The 24,873-nt window shown below is 39.6% G+C and overlaps 1 protein-coding gene across 11 annotated transcripts in view; it reads right to left on the bottom strand.

The window, feature by feature from the left end:
- Positions 1-24,873, bottom strand: part of ABLIM1 (actin binding LIM protein 1) — a 128,477-nt gene that overhangs the window by 70,770 nt on the left and 32,834 nt on the right. For all 11 annotated transcript variants that reach the window (XM_042817908.1, XM_042817911.1, XM_042817910.1 and 8 more), the window contains exons 2-4: positions 19,292-19,426; positions 6,082-6,265; positions 4,632-4,741 (exon numbers count right to left, since the gene is read on the bottom strand). In XM_042817908.1, coding sequence (XP_042673842.1) covers positions 4,632-4,741; positions 6,082-6,265; positions 19,292-19,426 — 429 coding nt within the window. The remainder of the gene's footprint in view (positions 1-4,631; positions 4,742-6,081; positions 6,266-19,291; positions 19,427-24,873) is intronic.

Raw genomic sequence — 24,873 nt, 5'->3', positions numbered from 1 at the left:
AAACTGGAAGAGCTTAGATTTAGACTAGATATAAGGAAGAAACACTGTACTGTGAGGGTGGAGAAACACTGAGCAGGTTGCCCAACAAAGTTGCGGATGCCTCCTCCCTGGAGGCATTGAAGGCCAGGCTGGATGGGGCTGTGAGCACCTGGTCTAGAGGGAGGTGTCCCTGCCTATAGCAGGGGGTTGGAACTAGATGATCTTAAAGGTCCCTTCCAACTCAAACCATTCTATAATTCTGTGTCCTGTAGCACATACACAAAATACTTGTCCCTCCAGAATCAAAATTTTATACAAGATTTTAAACTCCATTTGAACCCAGTTAAAGCACATTCAAACCCAACATTATTGACCCTTCTCTAAGTGCACCAGTGCACCCACTGAAGCATATGGCTGCTACGAACATGCATCCTTGAGGCAAAACTGGGCTCAGAGTCTTTCACTTAGGGCCATCTATTCAGACAATACCTATACATATTATGCAGCTTTAACACAGTGTGAAGTTGTAGATGTTTCCAAAGAATGAGCTCAAAATCATGTGTTAGATGTTGCTTAATATCCTTTAATGCCAAAAATCATTGCAGATAGCTTGACTGCAAGTAGCCAAGTCTTCCCTTTCAGTTTGTGTGTCTTCCCTACAGACCCGAAGGACAAATATGTCCAGGGTATAAAAGGACATTAAGAGTCTTGAAGAGAAGGGCACAATGCAAATTTGCTTCTTCTCCATTCTGATGCACTGCTGTTTCTAAAACAAGCTCTTTTCTCCACTTCTAGGGCAGTGAGGCAAAAGATGATTCCCATTTATTCCTGACTGCCTTCTTCAACAGATAAAGCATGCCAGCTCTGTTCTACTTCAGCTTTACCACAAGGCTTGCTGGAAGTTTCAGCTATTTATTGGGAGATTTACTGTATCTTGTTTGAAGAGATAAGGCTACTGAATAATTAACACCGATATCTTTTTCCCACAAGTTCATTAAGCGTTAAGCTTATTATTTATATCACAATAGAGCTAAGATCCCCAGTTGTGAGTCAGGATCTCTGTTAGACTCTGCATAGATAGGCATGAAAGCATTTGGCCCAGAGAACTTACGTTCTTTGAATCAGAACATAATGTGCAAAACAGACAGGGACAAATATACAGAACAGCATTGTGAAAGCTCCACGTGGAAGCTGTCTAGTTGAGGAACAGCTGCACCAAATATTATTCATGCACACGCAAGACTGGCCATTTTGGAAACTCTGGTCCATGCTGTGTCTGTACTGTAATGCTCTTAACTCACAGCAGAGACTAGAAAAGAAAGAAGCACCGAGCTATCTTCCCTGTGCCTCTGTCTAGATGGTATCACTGCACATCTCAGCAAGTGTAGCACACAAGTATCTATTTCACTAAGAAAAGGAAGCTGTGATTTTAAAAGATGATGCATTTTTCATATGAAAACTTGCTGGGTGATTGTACTGCTTCAGTCTTTTTTTGGACAGCGAGTTTTTCCTATCCACCTGGAAATCCTACTTGAAATGCACATTTCTAATTGCATTTCTAATTTCATCACTAAAATGATCTGGCCTTACCAGCAACCAGACAAGGAGCCAACACAGAAACGGCTCAATCCCAGGCAGGAAATAATGTAATATTCTCATTAGTGATGTGCTTTTATTGTGGAAATTCTGAAGTGAAATGCCTAAGGGAAAAATCTGTGTTCAAGGAAAAGGGCAATGTCCTAAACTGTGCTTAAAGACACATTGCCTCCTCTGAATTTCAGAACTGATCCCAGCCGACTGGCAGCTCAGGTTGCGACAGCACAGGCTGCTGGCACCACCCACCCTGAGCACAAGGACAGCTCTGCTCTGAGCTGGACACTGCACTACACCTCTTGTGCATTCAAGGCGAAACTCAAGCCAGCATTGCACTTTCTGACAACCAATGTCCACCTAAACTAGGCATTTTTATTCTCAAACGCCTACATCAATTCACTCACCTGCTTAACTAGTGAGAATTCACTGATGAAAAGACTTCACAGAGAAGCATCAGAGATAACCTGGGGAGCCACTGGCACAGGCTGCCCAGAGAGGTTGTGGATGCCCCCTCTCGGAAGCATTGAAGCCCTGTCTGCAAGGGGCTGTGAGCAGCCTGGTCCAGTGGGAGGCATCCCTGCCTATAGGAGGGGGTTGGAAACAGATGATTTTAAAGGGCCTTTCCAACCCAAATCATTCTATGATTCTATGATGAGCTGGTAACACAGCCAATCTACTTGCCTCTGAGTAAATAAGTAATAATAATTACATGTTTCAATTTGGCTCTGGCTCTTCTCACTCTGACCATAAGAAATACATACATGTAAGCATGTGGCCATTATACAAAGGAAAGCAGAAGGAGCTTAAGACAATACAAACCAATTATTATGATGTATAAATACTCAGATACTGGTTAAAACACAAATACTATCTAACCAGATACATTATTTACATTACTTCCTTACTAGGACCCAAAGAAAAATAACCTCTTGTCTTTGACAGAATCTTGAAAATCCTCAACTGTCCAAGCCATAACATCACACTTCTAGTCTTTCAAAATCTGTTTCAACATCCTCTCTTTTCCACAATTTGATTTTTAAATACCAGGCATTTGTCCCCTGCATCTGGCCTTAAACTTCCTGCCAACTTCAATGAAAACTCCACTGGATATATCTAGCAGTGTCTAAGGAACATGGATGACTAATTTCTGATTTATAGCATCTGTGCACCAAAAAAGACTGTCTTATAAAATGAGGATTAAAAAAGAAGTCACTGAAATGCTACAATTATTCCAGGTAACATATATGTGGAATGAAATACATATGTGGAATGAAATACATATTTTTATATTATATATATATATATATATATATATTTTATATACATATATATCATACATATATGATAATATATATATTATCATACATGCATATATGTGTGTGTGTGTATGATAAAGAAGTACCACCAACCCAAGCAAAAATAAAAGGGAAATTATTTATTCAATATTTTTCCTTCTGATTTTTATGGGTGGGAACTATCAGACTGTAACAGTATTCACATTCATGATATTCAAGACGTTAAAGCCCTGTATTGAGAAGCATTTGGTTTTCCTTGAAAGCACCCAAGAAAAGCTATCAACAAGCCTTTAATTTGTGTGAAGAGACATGAGAAAACTACATGCCAACACTAATGTAGGTATTCCAGTTTCCTTTTACATCACACAAACCAACCAAACTTGATATACATTCGGTTTGTTGGATTTCTTCACCTTCAATTTTCTTTGTTTTGAGGAAAGCTGCCTCCAGTAATCTGCTTGAATAAGGGAAAACTAACAGCAATATAGGACAGAAAATGGATGCTTGGTATGAATGAGTCCCTTCTCTTTTCTTATGAAAACAAAACAGCTGAGTTACACATAACATCCATTCAAAGGGCAAAGCATCAGAAAAGATTGAAGGGTTTCACTCAGGAGTAGTGAAAGTGATTTGGAACACTTCAGACTAATTAAAATTTACTCTTCGGTGTCAGCAAGAAAGGTTTTTCAGTATCTGTGTCAACTTTTGGTGCTACAGTAGCAGCTGGTATATCACTGAGCACACTGCTAGGAGGACACTTCATTAGTATTTCTTTAGTTACAAACACATGCTGATCCAAATTTCATTTGCTTAGAGCAGGGGTCTCCAAAACAAAATGATGAGAACCTTGCACTGTATCTTCTAGGGCTTTCCACAGATTCCTGAATTCTTTCTAACCAATTAGACCCATGCATTTTCATCTCCAAGCTGACAGCTAGAATGCAATAACTTATCAGACAGAAAGGCACAGGATCAAAAAATCAGATTTCATTTTCCATCTAAGTGTCTGATTACACTTTTTCAGTCAAATTAGAAAACCTGAGATGCACTTGACTCATCCACTGAGCACAAACATCACCCAATTATGCCTTTACATTGCACTTTGCAGTCCTAGGATTTCAAGTCTTATGCTTAACTTGCTTTCTTGCTCTTTTCTAGGTTGTTTGTTGGTTTTTCTGAGTGATTTCTTGAGAACTGTTCTTGAAAATGAATGGTTTCTGATCACAAACTCATTTCAGTATCAATCTGTCAAAGGCAAACCTGGTGATACTCCCTTAAAGAAATAATTTAAATAAACTCTTAGACTTCATTAAATTGTTGAAGTGATAAAGAGTAGAAGAAAATTAACTTCCTATAACATTGTTCTCTTTTTAATACTTACACCTGAGTAACTATACACGAGAAAACAGGAATCTATCAACTCTGAAACCTCTGATTTCATCAAGAAAATACTTTTCCAATGCCTGTAAAAGAAAATGAGCCCTTCAGAACATCCAATTTCTGGGTAAAAGTCATTTGTTCATACTGAAATGAGTAAATGTCTCCTCTGAGCTGTCAAACCAGACAATTCCTGAGAACCAAAAATAAAAAAAAATGAAGAAGAAAAAAAAAGATGATTATCAGAGGCAGCCCAGAGTTCTAAAAGGAGGACAAAAATATATATATGTGCATCAAAAACCTAAAAGACTGAATCAAGCTAGTTTTGATCAAATGCTGATGAGCCCAAAAATGCAAGAGGATTCAGAAAGAAGACGGCGTACTTACTGCTTGAGGCAGACAGTTCTTTAGGGCTGGAGGACATTGGCTGAGCACACAGCTGACAGAGACAGTCCCTTCCATTAAAGGTAACTCGATCACCTGGTGGAAATGGACGCCTGGGTTAAAGAGAAAAATGTATTTTAGCAGAGATTATGCCAAAATTTTTGTTCTGGTCCCTATGCTGCGAGCTTGCTGACTTCTCCCTCTGCAAATAACATGTTACAGTAACTCAGGCCAAACAGTTTCTGCAATATGGCCTTGGCAAAGTCAGGCACTGGAAAAAATCCAATCCACACATGCAAGAAGAGCAGAGGTCAGACTTAACTTACTGAAACCACAATACAAGACATTAAACACATTTTATCTAAGGAGAAGATGACAGAGAAATCTGCTTAGACACAACAGCTACATTTACAGCAGTCTCAGCATGATGCTGTTGACAGCAAACAGTACAGCAGGGTATTCAGATGAAGCACTTGTCTGAGGACAGGGAACTCAAAAATAGATTAGCTTAATCTGTGCTCAGCAATGAAATACATATTACTGTGGATGTAATGATTCACAAAAAATGAAGTGCTAGCTGCTTTCATTATCCTAAAGTTTTAAAATATTTATCTGTGTTATAGAAACACCCCCAACTGTTGCTTGGGCAGATGGTGTTAGGAGAAAGGTAAAGGCTGAATGGACTACAGAAGTTTGAGATTATCTGATGAACTCAATGAGCGTTAATAGTTTGTGCTGGGCAAAGTTGACATTGCTGCTCTTGTTTGGTGTATAAATGCACGAGCATTTCACTAAAATGAGAAGCTTCAGCAACTCCAAATACTTAATGAGGAGCTTTACTCTTCCAAACACAGACTGCCCTACACTACGCATCATTTCAACAGTTTGCTTAACAAATGAACATCCGTATATCTCTACAAAACGAAACACATATGGCATTGTTCTAGTTTCCTTGTTTGTATTCCCTGTAGAACTAAAAACTGCTTTACTTTTGGGGGACAGGACACAGTGCTTAGAAAGAACTGGGAGAAACAGAGCTGTCCCAAAGACTAGTGTTACTACGTGTTGTGCACATGAGCCCTCAGGTGTTTTCAACTGTTCAACTGAATTTATAGTCCCAATAACTTCTCCACTGTACTATCCAGGAGTTTGCTCTACCTCTTTTTTCATTTCTGAGCTGGACTCATCACCACAGCTAAACCCATGCCTGTAGGGGCATGTAAGTCTAGTATTCCTTCACATGTGAGAATAAGCTTCTGAGAACAGGGAGCTACATGTAACAGAGAAGCTACCTCCTGCAGATAAATGAGTGGTATTTTGAAGACACTCAGACTTGCAGCACTTCCAAACAAATGTTTCCTACAAAGATCTTGCGACTTCTGTCTCACGGCGATGCTTTTCTCCCTGATGTTGTACTGGGTTCAGGTCACACAGGCTGAAAGAGATGACTTACTTGCAAACTGTACAGGCAAAGCAGTTTGGATGGTAAGTTTTTCCCAGAGCTGTCACTACTTCTCCTTCAACAAACTCCCCACACCCGTTGCAGCGGGTACCATACATGCGCTGGTAATCCAAGGTGCAAAGGTATTCCCCATTCTTAATGAAAAAGCCTCCTTGTGCCAAGTCACAGCCACACACTGGAAGAAAAAAAACAACAACACATTGGAAAAATATACCTACAAAAGATGTCAGAAACAGTCTGTGCTGCCAGCAGATGAGATTACCCTGGTGGTCTTGCTTCTCTATATTGGATTCTTGCCTTCACCTCATGACACGCTTTGACAACACAGGAGATGACTGGCATTTTCTGGCTACAAAGTACCTTGTAATCAAAAATTTATTTTGAGAAACCTACACAGTCACAACTTTCATGCATTCAGGCCTCACCAAGACCTCAGTTATCTTGTATCATCCTGTTAATCATGTCAGCAGAGCTGTATGGAAAAATGGAACTTGGGATTTGATTTCATGCTATTAAATATAAGATACGATACAGTACAAGATAGTAGCTCTCAACTACCTGGTTTTATATTTTCCAGTCACTAAGAAGTAGTTCCGTTGAACTTCCTTTAAAATGTGGAGTTACAAGGGACAGACAGCACGTTAAAAGAAAAGAAATCTCACAACAAAAACTTGAGGTTCATCCTCCTACTAATTGCCTATAGCACTGTTTACCTTACTGATCTATTTCTAACATTATCACTTCAGGTGGAAAGATCCTTCTCTGAGCTGGTGAGCCTTAGGACTTCAGCATGAAGCATGAAGATCCACCAGACCTAAAACAACTGCCACTGACCCACTGCAGAAAGAAACATCCTCAAATCAACCCTACTGAATTACAGGGTATGCATGTATTGTAACTCAGGAAAGACACTGGAGGCAGCTGAAATACAATTATGTCATGTCAAGTTATTGGTAGATGCAGATACATCCTTAGGGAAGAGAAACAAGGCCTGCCTTCAGAAATATGTTCTGCATGGCATTTACACCTGGTCATCACCAGTTCAGAGCTGTACTAGGAACAGGATGCTCTGCAGAATTTTTGTTTTTGCAGACCTTTATAATGCAGAGCTTGAGAACAGAAGACAGCACAAAAGAGAGCAGAGAAGTCTCTCTAGCATAATTCTATGGCCAGACAGAAGAGATGGTCAGCTTAGCACAAACCTTACACCGCGATATGGAACTGCAGCTCCTATCCGAGCTCTCTCCAGCATTCCTGAACACATTTTCAATATGCACGGAGCCTTCTCATTTTGGCACATCTTCTACACACCACTGGACCTTGTGAGAGTTTCCCTTCAACAACTTGAAGCACTTGCAGGAATGCTTCCAGCAGGGGAAGAGGTTAAGCCCCTGAGAATAACATCAACCAAACCACTTCCCATGAAAGGTCTGCACTGCATCAACATCTCCATGCAGTTTTACTGTGGCAGAAACAAGCTGCAGCTGAATTTGTGTTCAGGGTCTTTGTTCAGGGTCAGCACACTGCTCAGTTACTCCACCTAAATCTCTGCACGGTGCCACAGTGCAAACTGTGAATGACCCTATTTGTTTGGAGCTAGCTGGGAGAGCTCTTTATCGTACCACGCAGACAGCCCCTCAAACTCATAGGTACCCTTAATGTTGGTAGATACAAACTCTACAGTTTATCACAATGTTTGAGAGAAAACACTGTAGTAATAACAATTCCAACAGCAACAATATAAAAGACCATAACTACACAGATGTAACAGGTGTGGTTGCTTAGCTGCATGGTTTACAGTTTGTAGAAAAGAACATAAATTCATGTTTAACGTTACTTAATGTTAATTAATTTGTGTTTAATGACCAAAAACATGGTCATTAAAAAAAAAGTCACTTTGAGAGAAAAATTCCACGTGGTACCCGGGCTAATGGGAAATTCTCCCAGAGGCATTCACTGATTTGAGGCCACCAAAGCAAACCCACGCAATTCTTTCTTATAAGGGCTCCTGGAAGAGTATCAGGAAGGAGGTAAGGACACACAACCTACTTTTATGCACGTTTTGTATCAGAATCAGGCATCCCTTTTCAGCCCAAATCACAAACTAGGTGATCCTACCTGCTCTCTGTTCTGGTCTGCAATACTGCAGCATGGTCATCAGAGCAGAACCAAACTTTCCACCTACTTTCCTGGCTCAAATATTTTATTTGTTATCAATCTGAAGTGCTAAAGCTTGTGTCAGATTACATTGTCAAGCAGGAGAACAAGATAGGGAGCATTACAAAGCGTTTCCTCCCCTATTGCATGTTCATATTGCTGTGAATGTACGCTAACAGACTTAAACTGGAAAAACAAGGGATTTACAGGTAAGACAACCAGTGCAGGGCAAACTTAGAAACTTTCAGCCTTGGAAGCTGCCCACAGGTCCTTAACAGAGGAGTATAATGGCTCTGATCTCAAGAGGCAAAATACAGCAGCTCACCTCAAAGAACTTACAAAATAAACGTGCCAACAGCACAGCGGGTTCTGCCCCATTCCCATGCACTTGCTCAAGGAAAATGTAGTTTGTGTGGCACAGCCTTGCTTTCACTTCAGGGCCTGGTGAGAGCGGAAGACATGTTTTCTTAAATGAAAGAGATTTTACTCTTCTATACACTACCACACATTTCTCCCCGCAAGCGAGTGCTTTATTTTAATAAGCTTTCATGTGGCTGCTTCTTTTTGAAACAATGAATATTTTAGAGACATGGTGTGGTTTAGATTAACTCCTCCATTCCCCAGGTAACTCTTAGCTGCTCCACCATCAGTGCTTCAGAAAGTGTATCTGAAATGTTCAGGGTAATTTTTCAGTGTTTATTTACACCTAAGTACTGAGAGAAGGCTGAAGTAAAGAGAAAAAAAGAGATTAAAAATTTTGCCACATCTCTCTACTATGTATAATTTATGATGCAAGCAGCCAAATCATATGAGAATATACTGGATCTTGAATACACACCAAATGTGAAAAGAGTATTAACCACATGTATTTTAGACAAATTAATTTCCCAAGAACTACTGTTACCTTTAAGTGTCTAATGTACACTGCTCATGTTGGTCATTTACACACTACATTTTCTGGTACTTCATGGATTAGATAAATAACTCCGCATTTGAGCATAGAACAGGGGCCATGTAAAGTGCTAGCCATGTATTGCTCTACTGGTAAAAATAATTGTACTGGTTATAGCATGAAGGACCGTCAAGGATCAATTTGACTTGGAGTCAAGAGTCAATTTGAGTATTAAATTATTTAGCAGTGTCAACAAGATGCCTGTTTTGCTCTAAAAAGATATCCGTAGTACTACACTAGCACTTTTGGCCAGCACGAGACAGAAAGCAATCCTTTCCAGAACAGCCAACTCCTATGAAGAGAAAGTGACATGGGAGACGAAAGACTGAATTTCACAATTCTGCTTTAATGTGAGAAGACAAGGACTTAACTTGAAACCAACATCCTGCGGTAGCATCAAAAACACTGGACTGCTTGTTTCATGTGGGATTTTAAAAGTCTTCTTTATGCATTTCTATGAAAAAGCATAAATACAAATCGCTAGCTGGCTTCTTAAAAAACCTACATGCAGCAGCTCCCAGCATTTTTCCCAGTGGTTTCAGCCACTCCTATCACTTCTTTGTGTATCGCTTTGTCTGTGGAATCGAGTAACAGAAACTGCTGTTCACAATGGTCTAGAACATCAACTTATGCCTTACACTGCAAGTGGCTCCATAATAACCCTCTTCATAACACTTGAGAACACTCAGATCAAATATCATAAATTCTGATTATTAAGGGATAAGTAAATAAGCAGCAGTTACTGAGAGCTCTTGAAAAATGTGAATATGAAACTCAGAAAGAGGATCAGGGAAACAAGTTCCAATGCATCTCCTGCCACAAATACCAAGTATGTCACATACAACATTCATTCTCTCCCTCGTTATAACAGGCTAATATCACATTAGCTAACTGCCTTGAAAATTAAAATTGCAAGATGTTTGGGGCAGGGATTGTAAGCTGTCTGTGTCAGTCTGTTGCCAAGCCCTAGAGATCTAATGAATGCTACTGTGACAATAATTAATAGAACACTAACGAAAAGTACACACTAAGATGCAAGTTAGAATTGAAGCAGTATCAGCACTGGCATCCTTCTGGTTTCACATTTCTGCATAGAACAGTGTTAATATTTCATGTGCAAACAAATTACATTTCACGGTGGCATTAAATCCACAAGCAGACAAAACTCAATTATCAGTGTCTTTGGAGAATAACAGAGAACTATTGTTAAGGCTCTATTATAATGCTGCAAAAATGCTCTAAGATGGTTTTCAGGTACAGCTCCAGAAAGAAAAAGAAAACTTTTATTCTTCTTCTTTTTTCTATTGACCTCCATTTTGTTTAAAATACTCTTTACAAGTTAACATGGCATTATTACATGACCATTAGACAGAAAATAATGCAATCTCCATTCCACATCCCTACTTCATCTTAGGCTAATCCGGATTTGGGGACCATCTAGACATTTTCCACTAGAGGTAAAGCCTAAGTACACCTAGGATAGGTTTGCTTCTCCAGGTCACCTTCAGTGGATCCAGTTAAATCACGGAGAAACTGAGAATATCTACTTTAACGCCTAAAAGCTGTTAGCTGTTAGCATTCAGACTGCTGGAACTTGTGCTTAGAATGCATGAATTGGAGTACTGCCATGGAGGGCTTAAAACTATGCGCTTCAGAAGGTGCTACATTTCATACAGGGCTATGGAATACTCACATGTCTACAGAAAAGTTTCTTCATACCCTCCTTCAGTTTGTGTTTTAGCTTGCAGCTTTAAGTCTACAAATAATGCAGCTTCAAGTTAAGGCACTCATCATGCACTGGATTTGCCTCAGAAGCTGCACACAGTAACTTTCTGGCTCTTTGCTGTGGTTCTCAGTTCTACCAGTGAGTCACCTTTTAGTCACCATAGCTTACTTTACCTGCCTAGACAATCGGTTTAGTAAGTAAGGATAATGAAAAGTAACTTTCAGTGCCACTTCTGTTCTAGCTTCCTCTGCCACTCCATCTTCAGTGCCATACAAAGGGCTGTGGCAGATATATCATTTGTAAAAAAACAAACAAACAAAAAAACAACACTACAAACTATGAATAAAAGGATTCATATACTAACAAGGATTAAAGTTCATCCCTTTTGTTCAGCCATAATGTCAAATCATGAAAACGGGCGATAAGATTGTTTGGAAAGTCTCAAAAAGGCAGTAACAACTCTTTTTAAAAGGTGCTCCCACTATCGCCGTTTTCCTTATCAAGTCTCCTCTCAGTCCCTTATTCTTTCTGTTAGTCTCTCCGAATGAGTTAAATTCTCTCATGTTGGGCAAGCTATGAATTCAGACACAAGTAGAGCTGCTTATTATCTGAACCACCAGCAGATTCATCATCTTTGGTGTCCCCACCGCAGGAAGCACACACAAATCTGCAAGAATTAAAGACAACTCTTGGCAACTCCACGTTACGATGAATTTTTGCAGACAATTTAGCACGTGTTCCTATCACTAACCAGATTTAAGCTATGTAGACTGAACAAGGGTCACCCAGACTGTTAACATTCATGGTCAGAAAAATGCTGTTCCAACAGGCTGCTTTCAAGAGATTGAATCAGAAAAGATAACCACGACTGTATCCATGCCTGGTGCACAACTTATCATACAAACAAGGAAGGCATTTAAACAGCTTTTTTCTCTTTTTGCAAGTGTGCAGAATTAATGATTCTGATCACAAATCTACTCAAGATTAAAAATATTGGCTGAGCTAAGTGACAGTTAATGAGAAACATCACATTATTGTCCTTTGTTTTTTCCTATGCTGATGGAAAATACTTCAAAAGAACTCATTAATGAAACCAATAATGGTTAATAAGCCATGCTTGAGAAGGCAAAAAGCAAGAGGCATTCTGCAAGCATCTATCACATAAAGTTATTCTACCAGCCAAAAGTGGAGAAAAACCATTTCTTGAAGACCCTGCTTCACATGAAGAAAGGAATTCCATTTTACTTGTCCTGAAGGTCTCTTTGGAAACAGAGGCTCCTGGGGAGCAGTTCTATTCCTTGAAGTATCACAAGAGTAAGGAAAAAAAAACAAAAACAATCCAGCATTTTTTTTTTAAATAAATAACAGAAAACTTATCTTCAGCTGCTCCTGGAGGAAACCAGCCTTTGTTCTGGAGTCTGTATCAAAGGATTTGACATTCTGAACACACGATTCTGCTTCTCTTGTGAACGGAATGCACTGGAACATACTTCTGATGCACACTATACAGAGAATACAGACCTACAAAGTTTTCCTTTCTTGAACTGTAGCAGAGCTACCATTTTGCAACTCTGGAGCACAGGATTGGAAATGTTGTCAGTGCTGCTGAGTGCTGCACATGCAAGACCAGGCATTTAAGACAAAGTATAGCTGCTTAAGAGCAATATAATTGCCTGTGATCCTCAATGACCAGCATCCTTGAGTTGAGTCATTTCCAAGAGTTGGAATGCAATGAACAGGATGGAATGAACAGGGATGATGAAAATGGGGACAGAATTTTTCAAAGCAAACAAAAGTAGGATTTGATCTTACTGAGTATTATGTAGGATTTCCATGGGGTTATTATTAGAGACAGTTGAAAAATGGGCCCTTTGCACAATAATTTCATGTTGACGTTAAGCAAAAATTGCTTAATAACTGAAGAAACAAAACCACACAGGAGACTGCGTGAGCACAGGCACTCAATCTGCGGAAATGAATGTGATTCATTACAAAAAGTCTAATGATCTGCTTTGCCATCATGCATTAAATAAGGTGTAAATTCAATTTCCTGTCGGGGCTTTTTCTTTCTCATATTTCTTGGCTTCACAGAATAACGAGGCTGTATTTATGCAAGTAAATATTTACATATTCTTTAATTCTTATGAAGTAATGAGTTGCTTGAAGATAGGAACTTGGCAATGTATCAGTTTGTCATTTACATCCAAACAAATACACAGGAAAGTCTGTTTCAGAGTTTTCTGGCATTTACTTTCGGTAGCGGCTTTTGCTTTCTTTGTGTTTGGTTTTTTTTATTGTTGTTTTCCTATTTTTGTTAGTTTTCTCTGTTTTTGTCTAAGAGCTTAATAAATCCTGTATTGATGAAAGCAAGGCTCACGTTCATTAAAGTTCCAAGTTTCCCCTTTTCAAACAAAATAAGTGTTGGTCTGCCTTTGTCCCACCCCTCTAATCAGCACTTTTCTAGATGGCAAAGCCTTTGGTTGCATAAGTCACTTAAGGAACGAACGCACGTCCAAATACGTATCAGCAGAACACCAGAAGAGAACAGTACATCTCAGTAGTCTGTCTGCAGTGGTAATGCCTCAGCACGATTCTCAGCCCTATTATGAAACTGCATGCAGCTTTTTGTAAAACCTGTAACAGAGATCATGATAACTTTTTGTAATGCTCCTGCTACTGAAGATTTTCTTTGCCATACTCTGATGACAGATACATTTTTGATCCCAGCTATTTGGAACTGTAGCCTGTGCCCTCAGTTGTTCTGGAATTGCTTCTCATTTCATCAGATTGTGTTCAGAAACAATCCTGGGAAGTGAGAAGAGCTTTACCTACATAAAGCAAATGGAGGTGATGTTAATATCTGCTTTGTTATCTAGTCATTAGCTTGGCTGGAAGAAGCAGCCAAAACACCTCCTAAGCAAAAGATGAAATACATTTATTCCTCCTCCCCTATTTGGTGTAGGACCAAATGAGCATCCTATAGCCTCCAGCCAGGCCTTGCTCCTGTTCCCTTCAAAAATCTTGACCCTAGGCTCTGAACAACCAGCCTGCACGACTACTTAGTGCCACATTGCGATGTAAATATCTTTCACTGGGATATCTGAGTAAAACATCCAAGCACTTCATGTAAGTATTCACTCAACAGAAACCACTAGCCATATCCGTGTTTCAGATAAAGTCAGAGTTCTAATTTAACCAACTTCCTATTCGAAACAGTGTTATGCCCTAAGTCCGACTCGGTCAGAACACCTCGTTTTTCTCTTTAACACCGAGGATACAAACAACAATCCTGCACAGCAGAATCTTTCCTGTCTGAGCTGATGTGCGTATATTCCAGTCTTTCTAGCAATCTAACAGGCAATAACAGGCATCTAACCTCAGCAGCAAGTAAACAGCCACCATGTATAATGTAGCAGTGCGACAGCTTCCCAACTAAGGCATCAATATTTTGTGCACCAGGATGGAAACAATGGCAAGAATCATTCAACCATTTTAAACACCTTTCAGATTAAACTAAGCACAAGGTAGAGATCAAAGTCGTTTCTGGGTCTGCAGGAAATGAACCTTGAAGAAAATGCAGTCAGTGGGAAAATGTCAAAGTTTAGCCTTGGATTGCCTGGCTCTACCTACTTAGATGAGAGATTTCTCAAAAGATAAGCAAAACAAAGATGTAAAAATACAAAAGAAAGTCTACCTAACTACCTACGATACAACAAGCCAGGCAAACAAATTCCATGATACATGTGGGTCTCTTACAACTTGAAATATTCTATGAAAGATACACTGACAACAAAGCCAAGTAGCTTTCCATATTCTCAGGAGAGCCCCTCATATTCTCAGAAGGAAGCTCTGCCCTACTCACCAAGCACCTGTAAAGCATCCTGCTAGCCTTCCATTTTCAAAGGGATCTGGTTGCTTATTAAAATCTGACATGGCATCTGTCAGCACTCATCAATATCAGCCAAGCTGCGTAATTAACTTCATTTCTTGTCAGATGTTTGGTCACTGAAAGGGACCTCAAGTCCAAGAAAACTCAGATCAGTGCTCCTCATTCTCTTACGTGGAACTTTATACTGTGAATAGGATGCAGAATAGCAATTCAGTATCATGGGTCAGATTCCTAAACTTATGACCATCCAAAATCAGATGTAGTAACATTTCTGTTCTACCTGTATTTGCTGCAAGAGCATTTCAAGCTCATATTTACCCATCTTTTCTGTTCTAATGTTCAGAAATGCCCTTTGTCTAAAAGGTAGAGACTCAGTTTTTAGAAAAAAAACAAAAACACACACACACAAAAAAACCCCAAAACAATCAAGAAAGCTTAATAACTTTAAAGGCTGCTTTAATAACTAAGCTGAAGAACGGAGTTCCCAAACGGGCAAGCAGAACTGTAATGTACTGCAAGAGAATTCTGAGCCAGTGGAGGTTTTATATAAGGAAAGCTTTTTGGTTCAGTGATTTGGAGCTTCAAGGCACCTTGTGCAATTTCCTGATATTCAGGAAGGAATGCTTCCTATCGACCAGTCGCATTAGCTTGCCCACAGATCGGTACCATATTTGATAAGTGCTTGTGGAAACGCAGATATTTTTTCGCACAGTGCGCTGGAGATCCACTACAAGAGCACCCTCGTATTTAAACTTGCCATGCACTGATGCTGACCTATTAATGGCACTAACAACCCAGCAGTCAGCCTCCTCCTGCTGCCACACAAGGAATCTGACAACAGATCAAAGGTCAAAGAACTAATGATTTAGAACACATTCCAACTTGCTGATATACTGTCTGCTTACATGACCCTAGCTTCTTCCCAATCCTTCAAGGGAGGAACATCCAGTTCAAAGTCAAAGATTACCCTACGTAAGAGCATCCCTACGTGCAAACTCAGAAACCCTCCTCCTTTCCTGTTAATTTCTTTCAACTACAAATAATGTAGCCTTGCAAAATCATCACACAGACAAAACAGATGTGTCTAGAATTGAAACAGCTCAAAGGACACTGAAAGTACATACTGATGTAGATTTTTCCTAAATAATCTTGAAAGACATCTAACTTAGAGGACAGATGGCACATTTGTTTTGTAACTAAGAAACTACTTCATGCTAATTTATAACAATGCTCTAAGAAAAGCTACAAGTTGCTTTGCATCGGAGACCTGGCTTTGGGGAATGCTTCATGAATGCCAAAACTCAGCTCTGTCTCATAATTAGCTGGTAATTGCTCTGATACTGTTATTGTGTGTAAAATATCCATATAAAGTGAAATATTTCTTTTTGGCATAGCCTAATCAAATTATAGACATTTATGTCACTTTGTGGGGTCCAGAAAACTTTAGGACACCACCCATATTCCCAAATCAGGACTGCTCATTTACAAAGGTGGTTGGGTTTATTTGTTTGGATTCGACTACACGGCTGCTGTGTTTTCCAATTTACATGCAACATCAAGAACAGGGACAGTGCCCACTATTTGAAACGTTCCTAACATTATATTGTTGTCAAGATAATGCAATGTATTTCTACATGCACCAAAATCAAGCACTGTAAACGTTTACCTTGTTATGAACAAAGCTTAAAGCTTGTTCTACTAAGCAGTTGGCTGTATTGAAACTAGAATTTCCCTCTAATCCAAAAGATGAATCACAGGTTTATTATTAAGTCTTAGGATACCAATTTTGCTAGCCTCAAAATTTCCACTCCTAGTACTTGCAATAGGGTAAAATGAACTGTAATTAACTGACAATGATAAAAAATATCATTCACATCACATTTTAAACTGATATTATAATCTCTGCTAGTGCATATCGGAATTCACAGCCCAATCCCAGGCACATTTACCTATAGAAGACAGCGGAGTAGATAGTCCCAAATTTCCCAGAGAAGATATTCATGTGCCTCAAAGTCTACTACATTATAAGCCACTAATTCATTCTTAACACTGCTAACAGTTAAAGACAAAAAATAAATCAAGGAGGTCTACAGCTCAGTCTCATCTCCCTCCAGCCTTTCCATCTAGGCCTCCTTCTTCTTCACCTGTTGCTTCCACTGCCAGGTAACCATTAACAATTTGGTTTAAGGGCAGCGTACTCCTGATTAATAGATAATAAAACCTTTTTTTTTTTTTTAAACTACCGGAGATTAATGAATAATGAGACAAAACAGAATCCAACTAAATTTGCATTTCTAACGCAGAACAGCAGTTCTTTATCAAGATGAGTGACTTTGTTATAAAACAGCAAAATACAATCTGCTCTGCATGGCACTCCTAGAACTGCACTCCTAAACATCTCTCACTCATCCCGTGCCCATCATTCCCTTGCTTGCTCTAGCTCCAAGTCAGCTGCTGGCTGCTTGAGATTCCTTGCCTATCAGAGGTCCCAGAGAGCTTGCTTTCTAGGGCACAAGTCACACCACTTTCAGCTCTGTTCTTTCAACAGCTCTTATCTGGACCCGCAAATAGAATCTAGCTGGGCAGATAGGACAAAACAGCAGTAGGCATCTGGTTTTCAATGGCATGGAATAACAGCTAGCTGCATCTTATCTCGGGGGTGTGGAAACACATTGATGGGTTGAGGTTTTCCTTGCTGTCTTCATCAGGAAGCAGTTTTACTCTGTTCTGAGACAGATGGACACAGCACCAAACTACAGAGCTTGATGACATTACATGACACATGATCACATCCTGAGCTGGCCGAGGCAGCATGGAGGTTTAAGTCCCCATTCCTACAGTGCTGCAACCACTGCTGGCATATGCATGCCAAGTGGTCTCAGCAAACCTCTGACATAACCTAGGAAGTTCAACTATGATCACATCAAAGGTGCTTAATACCATCGTGTAAATGAAGTTGTGAGCATTGACAGCAACGAGAAAAAATGAATCCCATACACAGCAGACTAAAAATAAATGGTAACACTGAAACCACACCACTTTACAACCTGTGCAACAGCTTTATGAGAAAGTCCTCATCTTCACTACACTACCAGATTAAGTCTAGAGGTAAGAGGTTAAACATTTTCAGCAGGTGTAACAGCAGTCAGACACATACAAGTTCATTCAAGGCTATTGCACTGTAGATGTCTGACTTGAAATCTCAAGAACAAACAACTATACAGAAAGGAGAAGGACAAATAAACCAGTTGTAGAGGCAGACTGCTCTCAGTATCTGGTATTATTTTCTTCAGCTAACAACATAATGTTTAAACTGAGGGGGTCTAACTTAACCACCCGTAGAGAAGCAGTCACATCAAATTAAAAGCTCATTAAACTAAGGAGAAAATGCTTAGTTTAGCAGCCGTGTCCCACTTGTATGAACCATATGGACAGACAATATGCAATATGAGTAAATAACTACGCTGTTTAAACAAAAAGTACATCCACTTACATATGAAAGGATGACAAAAAACAAGCTGTGAAACTCAGGTAAAAGCTTCAAAACAGGACTTGAAGCTAACTCCTTGACACAATCCTTTTCTTAGTCTAAATGGAAGACATACGAACACTGAAAAAGACAGCACTTACTTACTGCCAAGCCCAAATAATAAGGAATGGAATGAATGAGAAGTTGGTGGGAGACTTAGTGGTAGTTGGAGACCAAACAAGTGGAGGCTATAAAAAGAACTGGAGGCCTAGTGGTAGAGGAAGACTAGTGGAGGCCAAAAGTGACTGGGAGACAGTGGGAAAGCAGAGAATAACAGATACTGGGAGAGCAGGAAAAAAACCCCAACAACTCCAGGAGTGGCTCAAAGTTACTGTAAGATTCTAAGAAAAGTGGAGGCTAAGAGGGAGTGGGAGGTCAGGGAAAAATCACAGGTGAAGATGAACTGGGTTTTGGAGACTCTGGATGAGAGACGGGGGACAGAAATGTTGGAGGCTGAAAGGTAGCTTGATGCCAAAAGTGCGTGTGAAGAAAGGAAAGAAGTGGAGGTTGACAGGGAGTGGCAGGATGGAAAAAAGTAGATGGCAAGAGGAAGTGGGAGGCTGGAAAAAGAACAGTACATAATTACAGAAACATATGAGTATTCCAAGCAGGACATGCTATTTTGAGTCTTCTAGTAGTGATGAATTTATCCCTACTCCTCCAACGAATCAAACGTCCAAGATAACTTTTCTTCTAAATTAAACTGTAGATGTTTGCACACTGAATTTTTGTTACGTGTGGTGTTGACCATCTTGCTGCTGGTACATCCGTGATTCAGCCCATCCACCATTCATTCTTTACCTTCCCCACTAAACAATGTATTCTCATACTAAGCAAGAGGAATATCCGCTACTTTAGAGACTGCAGGAAGCTTTACCTCTCAAAACTGGTTTAAATTTCATATTCAGAAATTGACTCATTTCTAACAGATGAACGTCCAGGTCTTACCTTTGCAGGTGAAGCATTTGATGTGGAAGTGTCTGGACTGAACACGGAGTACTTCACCTTTACATGGCTCTCCACACTTATGGCAGTGGATGACTGGCTTTTCAGTTGGGTGATGGGGCTCTTGAGGATGGGCCACTGTCAAACAAAAAACATAATTTAAACCTACAGAAAAAGCCTTTCTCCTATACATAAACATTTCATTCATTTTTCATCAAAACGCATATTTATCTGAACACATTTCACACTCACCAAAAAAATATAACCACTTCTGAAAATACAGCCTTTTCATTAAGCAGTAGCCTAAGCCATTCACATCTACTACCTCTTTCCACTGAGGCCACCATGGACAGGGGAAGACAAGGAAAATTTTCCTTCACACTTCAGGCAAAGAGAAAGAAAGGAAAGGAACTTGAAGCCATATTTTGTGAAAGTAAATGAACACGGTTGCCTGACTCTGCATGCAAACATCTATACTACAATTTTGCTACAGCACATACCTAGCAATGGGAAAGTACATAAAAGAGACCAACTTTGTTTCTGCTCCCAACAATTCTGGAAGCAACAACTCTCTGCATACAAATTAGACATATTATGAGTAGACAGAAATGACCAAGGCACATGCAATATAGTCAGGGAGACTAAATTCCAGGTACTGGTAAATTATCAGCTATCCCAGCTCTGAGCTCTGTCCTTTACAAATGCCTTGGTGAAGAAATGCTGCTATTAACTCTGCATTAATAATAAAAACCAATTTGTGTCAAAAGGAGTAACAGCATGAAGACATGAAGAACAGATAAATAGATAAGCAATCATTTCTGCTGCAAGCTCAGCCAAACTAACACGGTAGTTGCTATTTTCCTTTATTTATTTATTTTTTCTTCTCTTCAAAGAAAATTCCTCTGCACTCCTTTACTCAAATGCCAAGTTTTGAATACCTCCTCTGGTAGCCTACTTCAATTATTTCCCAGGGAAATAATCAGAATTCAGCTGGCAATGCCACCCAGTATATTAATTAGCAGTCCATCTAAATATGACCTCACTAAGCGCCTTGCCTTGAGTGAACCTCATCTAATAAGGCTGCAATACAATTCCATTTCTGGAATAGAAGATATTGTTCTTCCATACCAGACTAGGAACAATTAGCTTGTTTCCATGGAAATGCACAGTTTATGCAATAAGGAAAAGAATGTCCAAATACCAAAATCCAAAAGAGATGTAATCAGAAGCAAAGGCTAGCAAAGTAAAAGATGAGGAAAATTCCACTTCTGACCCAGACAGCGTGAGATGGGCCTGATGCCAACTGAAGAAAAGGTATGAAAGCAGATTTTTGAAGTTGCTCAAAAGAGGAACAGGATTGAGGATTTGGGCAAATGCCACCATGGTGCAGAGTGAACTCTATTTATTGTATTATCTATTTATTATATGAACCCTCACAGACTCAGGCAGAGGACAATGTAACATTCTGCATGCCAGCATGAAGATTTTCTGGTATTAATTTGAAAGATAAGCTTTTGCTCTTTATTGGTTATAAAAAAATATTTTTAAGACTGGTAAAATAACACAACTTCACGTTCTGCTTTTACAGCCATTTAAACGAACACAAATACTGCTAGTTGCTATTTCCAGACTGATCTCTTTAGTGAAGCTAATTGTGTCGCTCGTCAGACTGGCCTCAAATTGGAACTGTAGGTCAAGATTTGAGTAACTGACTTGTTCCCTTGCAAGCTTCTTCCTCTGCAATATGCAATACACACAAGGCAAAGTTGACCCTTTATAGGCATCAGTGTGGGCAGAAGAGAGAATTGAAGAAATGCAATACCTTTAACAAGCAGTTGATTTGTTTCTGACTGAAGTCCAAAATGAGTATTAAAATTGTGAACTGCTTTGGGTCCAAAACCCCTGAGCTAGAAATTAGAAGTGCTGATCAGCTCAAAATTCTTCAGCCCTAAAGTACAGTGGCAGATCCAGACCAGGTTACACTCTACTGTTCATAGGTCTTAAGTACCTTAGTGAATGCTTGCATATAAACTGATGAAAAGAAGTTTTATCTAAAAGAAAATTAGTATTTTCTTTTTATTTACGCTAGCTAGGAGCAAACCTGCACAATCTGTTTTACACTGTGTGACCCTCTTAGGTTACTCTAAAATGGATTTATTTCCAATTTAAAAGAACATAAATTAATAATTTTGAGGGAGACAAGCTGGGCTGAGGCTTCCATTCTTGCTTACAAGACCAGCTTAAGTAAATAATTAATGAAGAATTAATGCTTTCTTCAGCTTTCTTTATTTGGGTTTCCAATAAGACAGACCGATGGCTACTGAACACCGCATTTAACATTTAAGCAAAAATAAAGCAGAACAAGAGAGAAAACAGGAGAAACACCCCCATTTTCCAATGAAGAAGACTGCAGTCACTTTCCCATCTCCACGTGACAAACTTAAAGCACTCTCTGAGCAAAATTAAGGAATTCATTTGCCGCGTAAAACTTAAATCTGCCATGCCAGGTCTGCTTTATGCAGGACAGGTCATTGCACTAAGTTCTAATAGCAATTACATGTCTTGCTGCCTCAGTCAAAAGAAGGACCTCAGTACTGACACCAAGTCTTTCTGGAATGGAAATTACAGCTATTACCTGAAAGGTAACAGTTGTTTAATTAAAGAAAACGAGGAAAATAAATTCTGCAGCCTCCCTTATTGATGATTCTCTCCCTCAGCTTGACCTGAATGCAGAACTGCTGGGAAGCCAGACTTGAGCTAAGGGAACTTAGCTGCAGACCCTGCTGGCAAGACTCCACGTCTCTGCTGCAAGCCACAGAATATTTTTACTTTTTATTGGAAGTCAGAAAGAAGCTTCTGGGAAACGCCTTGCTATGATAATGCTGCAAATCAGAGGCCACAGCAAAATAAACGTGATTCAATTCTACACTCAGCTGAAGTGAAAAAAACAGCAACCTCTAAATTTAAACCAAGACTTTACTGGCTACTCATGCTGCAATATTACTCAGCTATCCCACTGTTATCTTTATAGCAGGGGTTAAAAACCAATCCTCCACAAAAGTACCAGCAGCAGCTCCTATTCTGAGGTAAGGAGTTTCCAGAGGCAGAGGAGGGTTGCTCCAGGGCTCACTGGTCACCAGGCCCAACCTGGTCACCCACAGTCTGCTGAGACTTCAACTGAATTATAGGATCCGAAGTTTAAAACGTGAAGGCTTTCCAATGGAAATTCCTTCAGTGTCTGATGTTGAAGAGGCAGCCCATTAAACCCAGCTGTGTGTGGGCCGTGCAGGACAGGGTGGGCTGGCTCTGTGCACAGGCTGCTGGCTGAGGAAGAAGCTACTGCAGTCACTGGGCACAGTGATGGGGCAGGGATCTTGGGGAACTGCAGGATACCCAGGGAGGAGGCACTTCCATTGGGAGGCAGGAGCAAGCTGCACGCCTGCACATGTAGCAAACAGCCAAAGGCAAAATCCTCCACGGTAGCTTACTCACACCATTGCCATCCAAATCATATCTGAAGAATCATATTTTAAAAACCCCTCTTTTGGTTTGACTTCTACAGAATGCCAATTTGTCTCAAAGCTATTTTAACAAGCTGCATGTAATCAGAGTAGCTATCTGTCTTTAAAGGCAGACATTAACATGCTGAACTAGTTAGCTAGGATGATAGACGATGGTAGTTCAAAAGAAAAACAGTTTAGAAAATGTTCAAAGATATCAAACTCTTAAATTTACACAAAAATAGCATGTGAACATTTCAGTACCAGGAACCAAATTCCAAGAAAGATGAAGCACACTATTTTTAAATAAGAAAACAGGTATTTAGTAACTTTCCTAAATATCTGTAAAGTAGGTATACCACATACATGGAGGTGGTGTCACCCATACATACACATGTACAAAGGCTAAGAAATAAGAAGCTTTAAGCTGCAAACTCATGAGGTCTATTTTATTGCCCTTAGTTCTACAATATGGTTAAATTGCTGCTATTCGCAGTACAAAAGATCAGAGGCTATGAGATATTCTCCATGCCAACTGTAGTATTACTGCCTTTCATCTGCAGGCCAACAAGCTTCACCTTCTCTATCCACGTGTTTGCCTTTGCTCACCGCCTTGAGTTTGTAACAGTGACCACAGAGCACATTCTGTAGCCTACACTGCAAAAATGAGACTTCACAAAACCATTCTGCTTACAGTTGTTACACGATGAATCCTATTTGGCAGCCAGTGTTTAAGAGAAATTATAAACATTTCAAAGAAGAATTAATGAACAGCTTGTTACTTATGGTCAGGAGTTGTTTTCAATCCTAACTGAAAAAGAAAGGTAGTTCTAAAACCATTTTCAGTAGTGAAAAGGCACTAATTTTACAATGAAGAACGCAGCAAGCTAGAATTTGCTTTGAAAGATGATGTTGAAACAAATGTTGACTAAGCTAATCCAGTCTTTGAATTAAAAACTACATTAATCAACCTTGATTGTTAACAGAGGGGCTACTGGGTAAGTAGTTAAAGCAAAGGGCAGAAGCATGAAGGTATTTTAGACTGCCATATTTCTACATGAGCACAAACTAATTTTTCATGTAAATCGAACCCAAATCAAATGTTCTGAGACCAGCTTTATATCTTCATTCCAGCATGAAGATCTCTACATTAGTTTATACAACTGATTTTTACTTCACAGAATGGCTTGGGTTGGAAGGGACCTCAACTTTCATCTACTTGCAAACCCTCACCATGGGCAGGGTTGCCTCCCACACTTTGGTTGCCCAGACCTCATCAAGTTGCCTTGAACACCTCTAGTGATGAGGCATCCACAGCTTCTCTTATTTCGTAGTAATTAATTCACCTTTCAAATCTCCTTAATGAAGGGGTGGACATAAACAATTGTTTCTCACATTCAACATCTGCAAGTCTAGATAACACAGCAATCATCTCAGCAAGGAAAGCGGTAAAAATCATTTTGTTTGATACTTGCCTTCCACATTTTGTACAGAAAAAGATCCAGTTCCCAGCTCAAAAATGTCTTTTTCCTCCCTCCTTCTTTCTAATATAGAGGAAATCAGAAATTCAGGAGCTCCTAAGAGTCATCTGAGCAGCCATCTAATTCATCTCACTTGATGTCTCTACCAAAATCTTACTGAAAACAATGAATTATAAGAAGTGTCAGATGATTCACTGTGAGTCCTCAAGGCTGTGCAAAGAATACTGCTGAAGTTAGCAGAAAAAGCAAATGGCTTTTTCCAAAGAGCATGGAAATTCTTAGTAATGAGTGCTGTTTATCTGTAGCGGCACTCAACAAATGGCCCTCTGGGCAACCTTAACAGCAATCCATTCATGGATTTTAGGCAGCAGCAATGAACTCTAGTTTGAGTTCCTCTAAGCTTCCTTTTTAAGAATATCAGAAGTATTCCATATGGTAAAAAGAATTAAATTCCCTTCTGAAGTATAAAAATATTAAAATGCTGACTTTAAAAACCAAGTCTCCTGCTTTTTATCCCTAAGATTATCTTAGGACAGCCACTGACCTACTTAAGACACCGGCATCCCCGCGGTCTTCTGCTATCTGCATAGTGACAAACCATTAC

This window comes from Centrocercus urophasianus, unplaced genomic scaffold (genome assembly GCF_019232065.1).
Source record: "Centrocercus urophasianus isolate 14NV4802_14NV808 unplaced genomic scaffold, USGS_Curo_1.0 seq_17, whole genome shotgun sequence".
In the NCBI taxonomy this organism is placed as follows: domain Eukaryota; kingdom Metazoa; phylum Chordata; class Aves; order Galliformes; family Phasianidae; genus Centrocercus; species Centrocercus urophasianus.
Note: the sequence above shows the minus strand (reverse complement) of the source record. Positions and strands in the feature narration are given on the sequence as shown.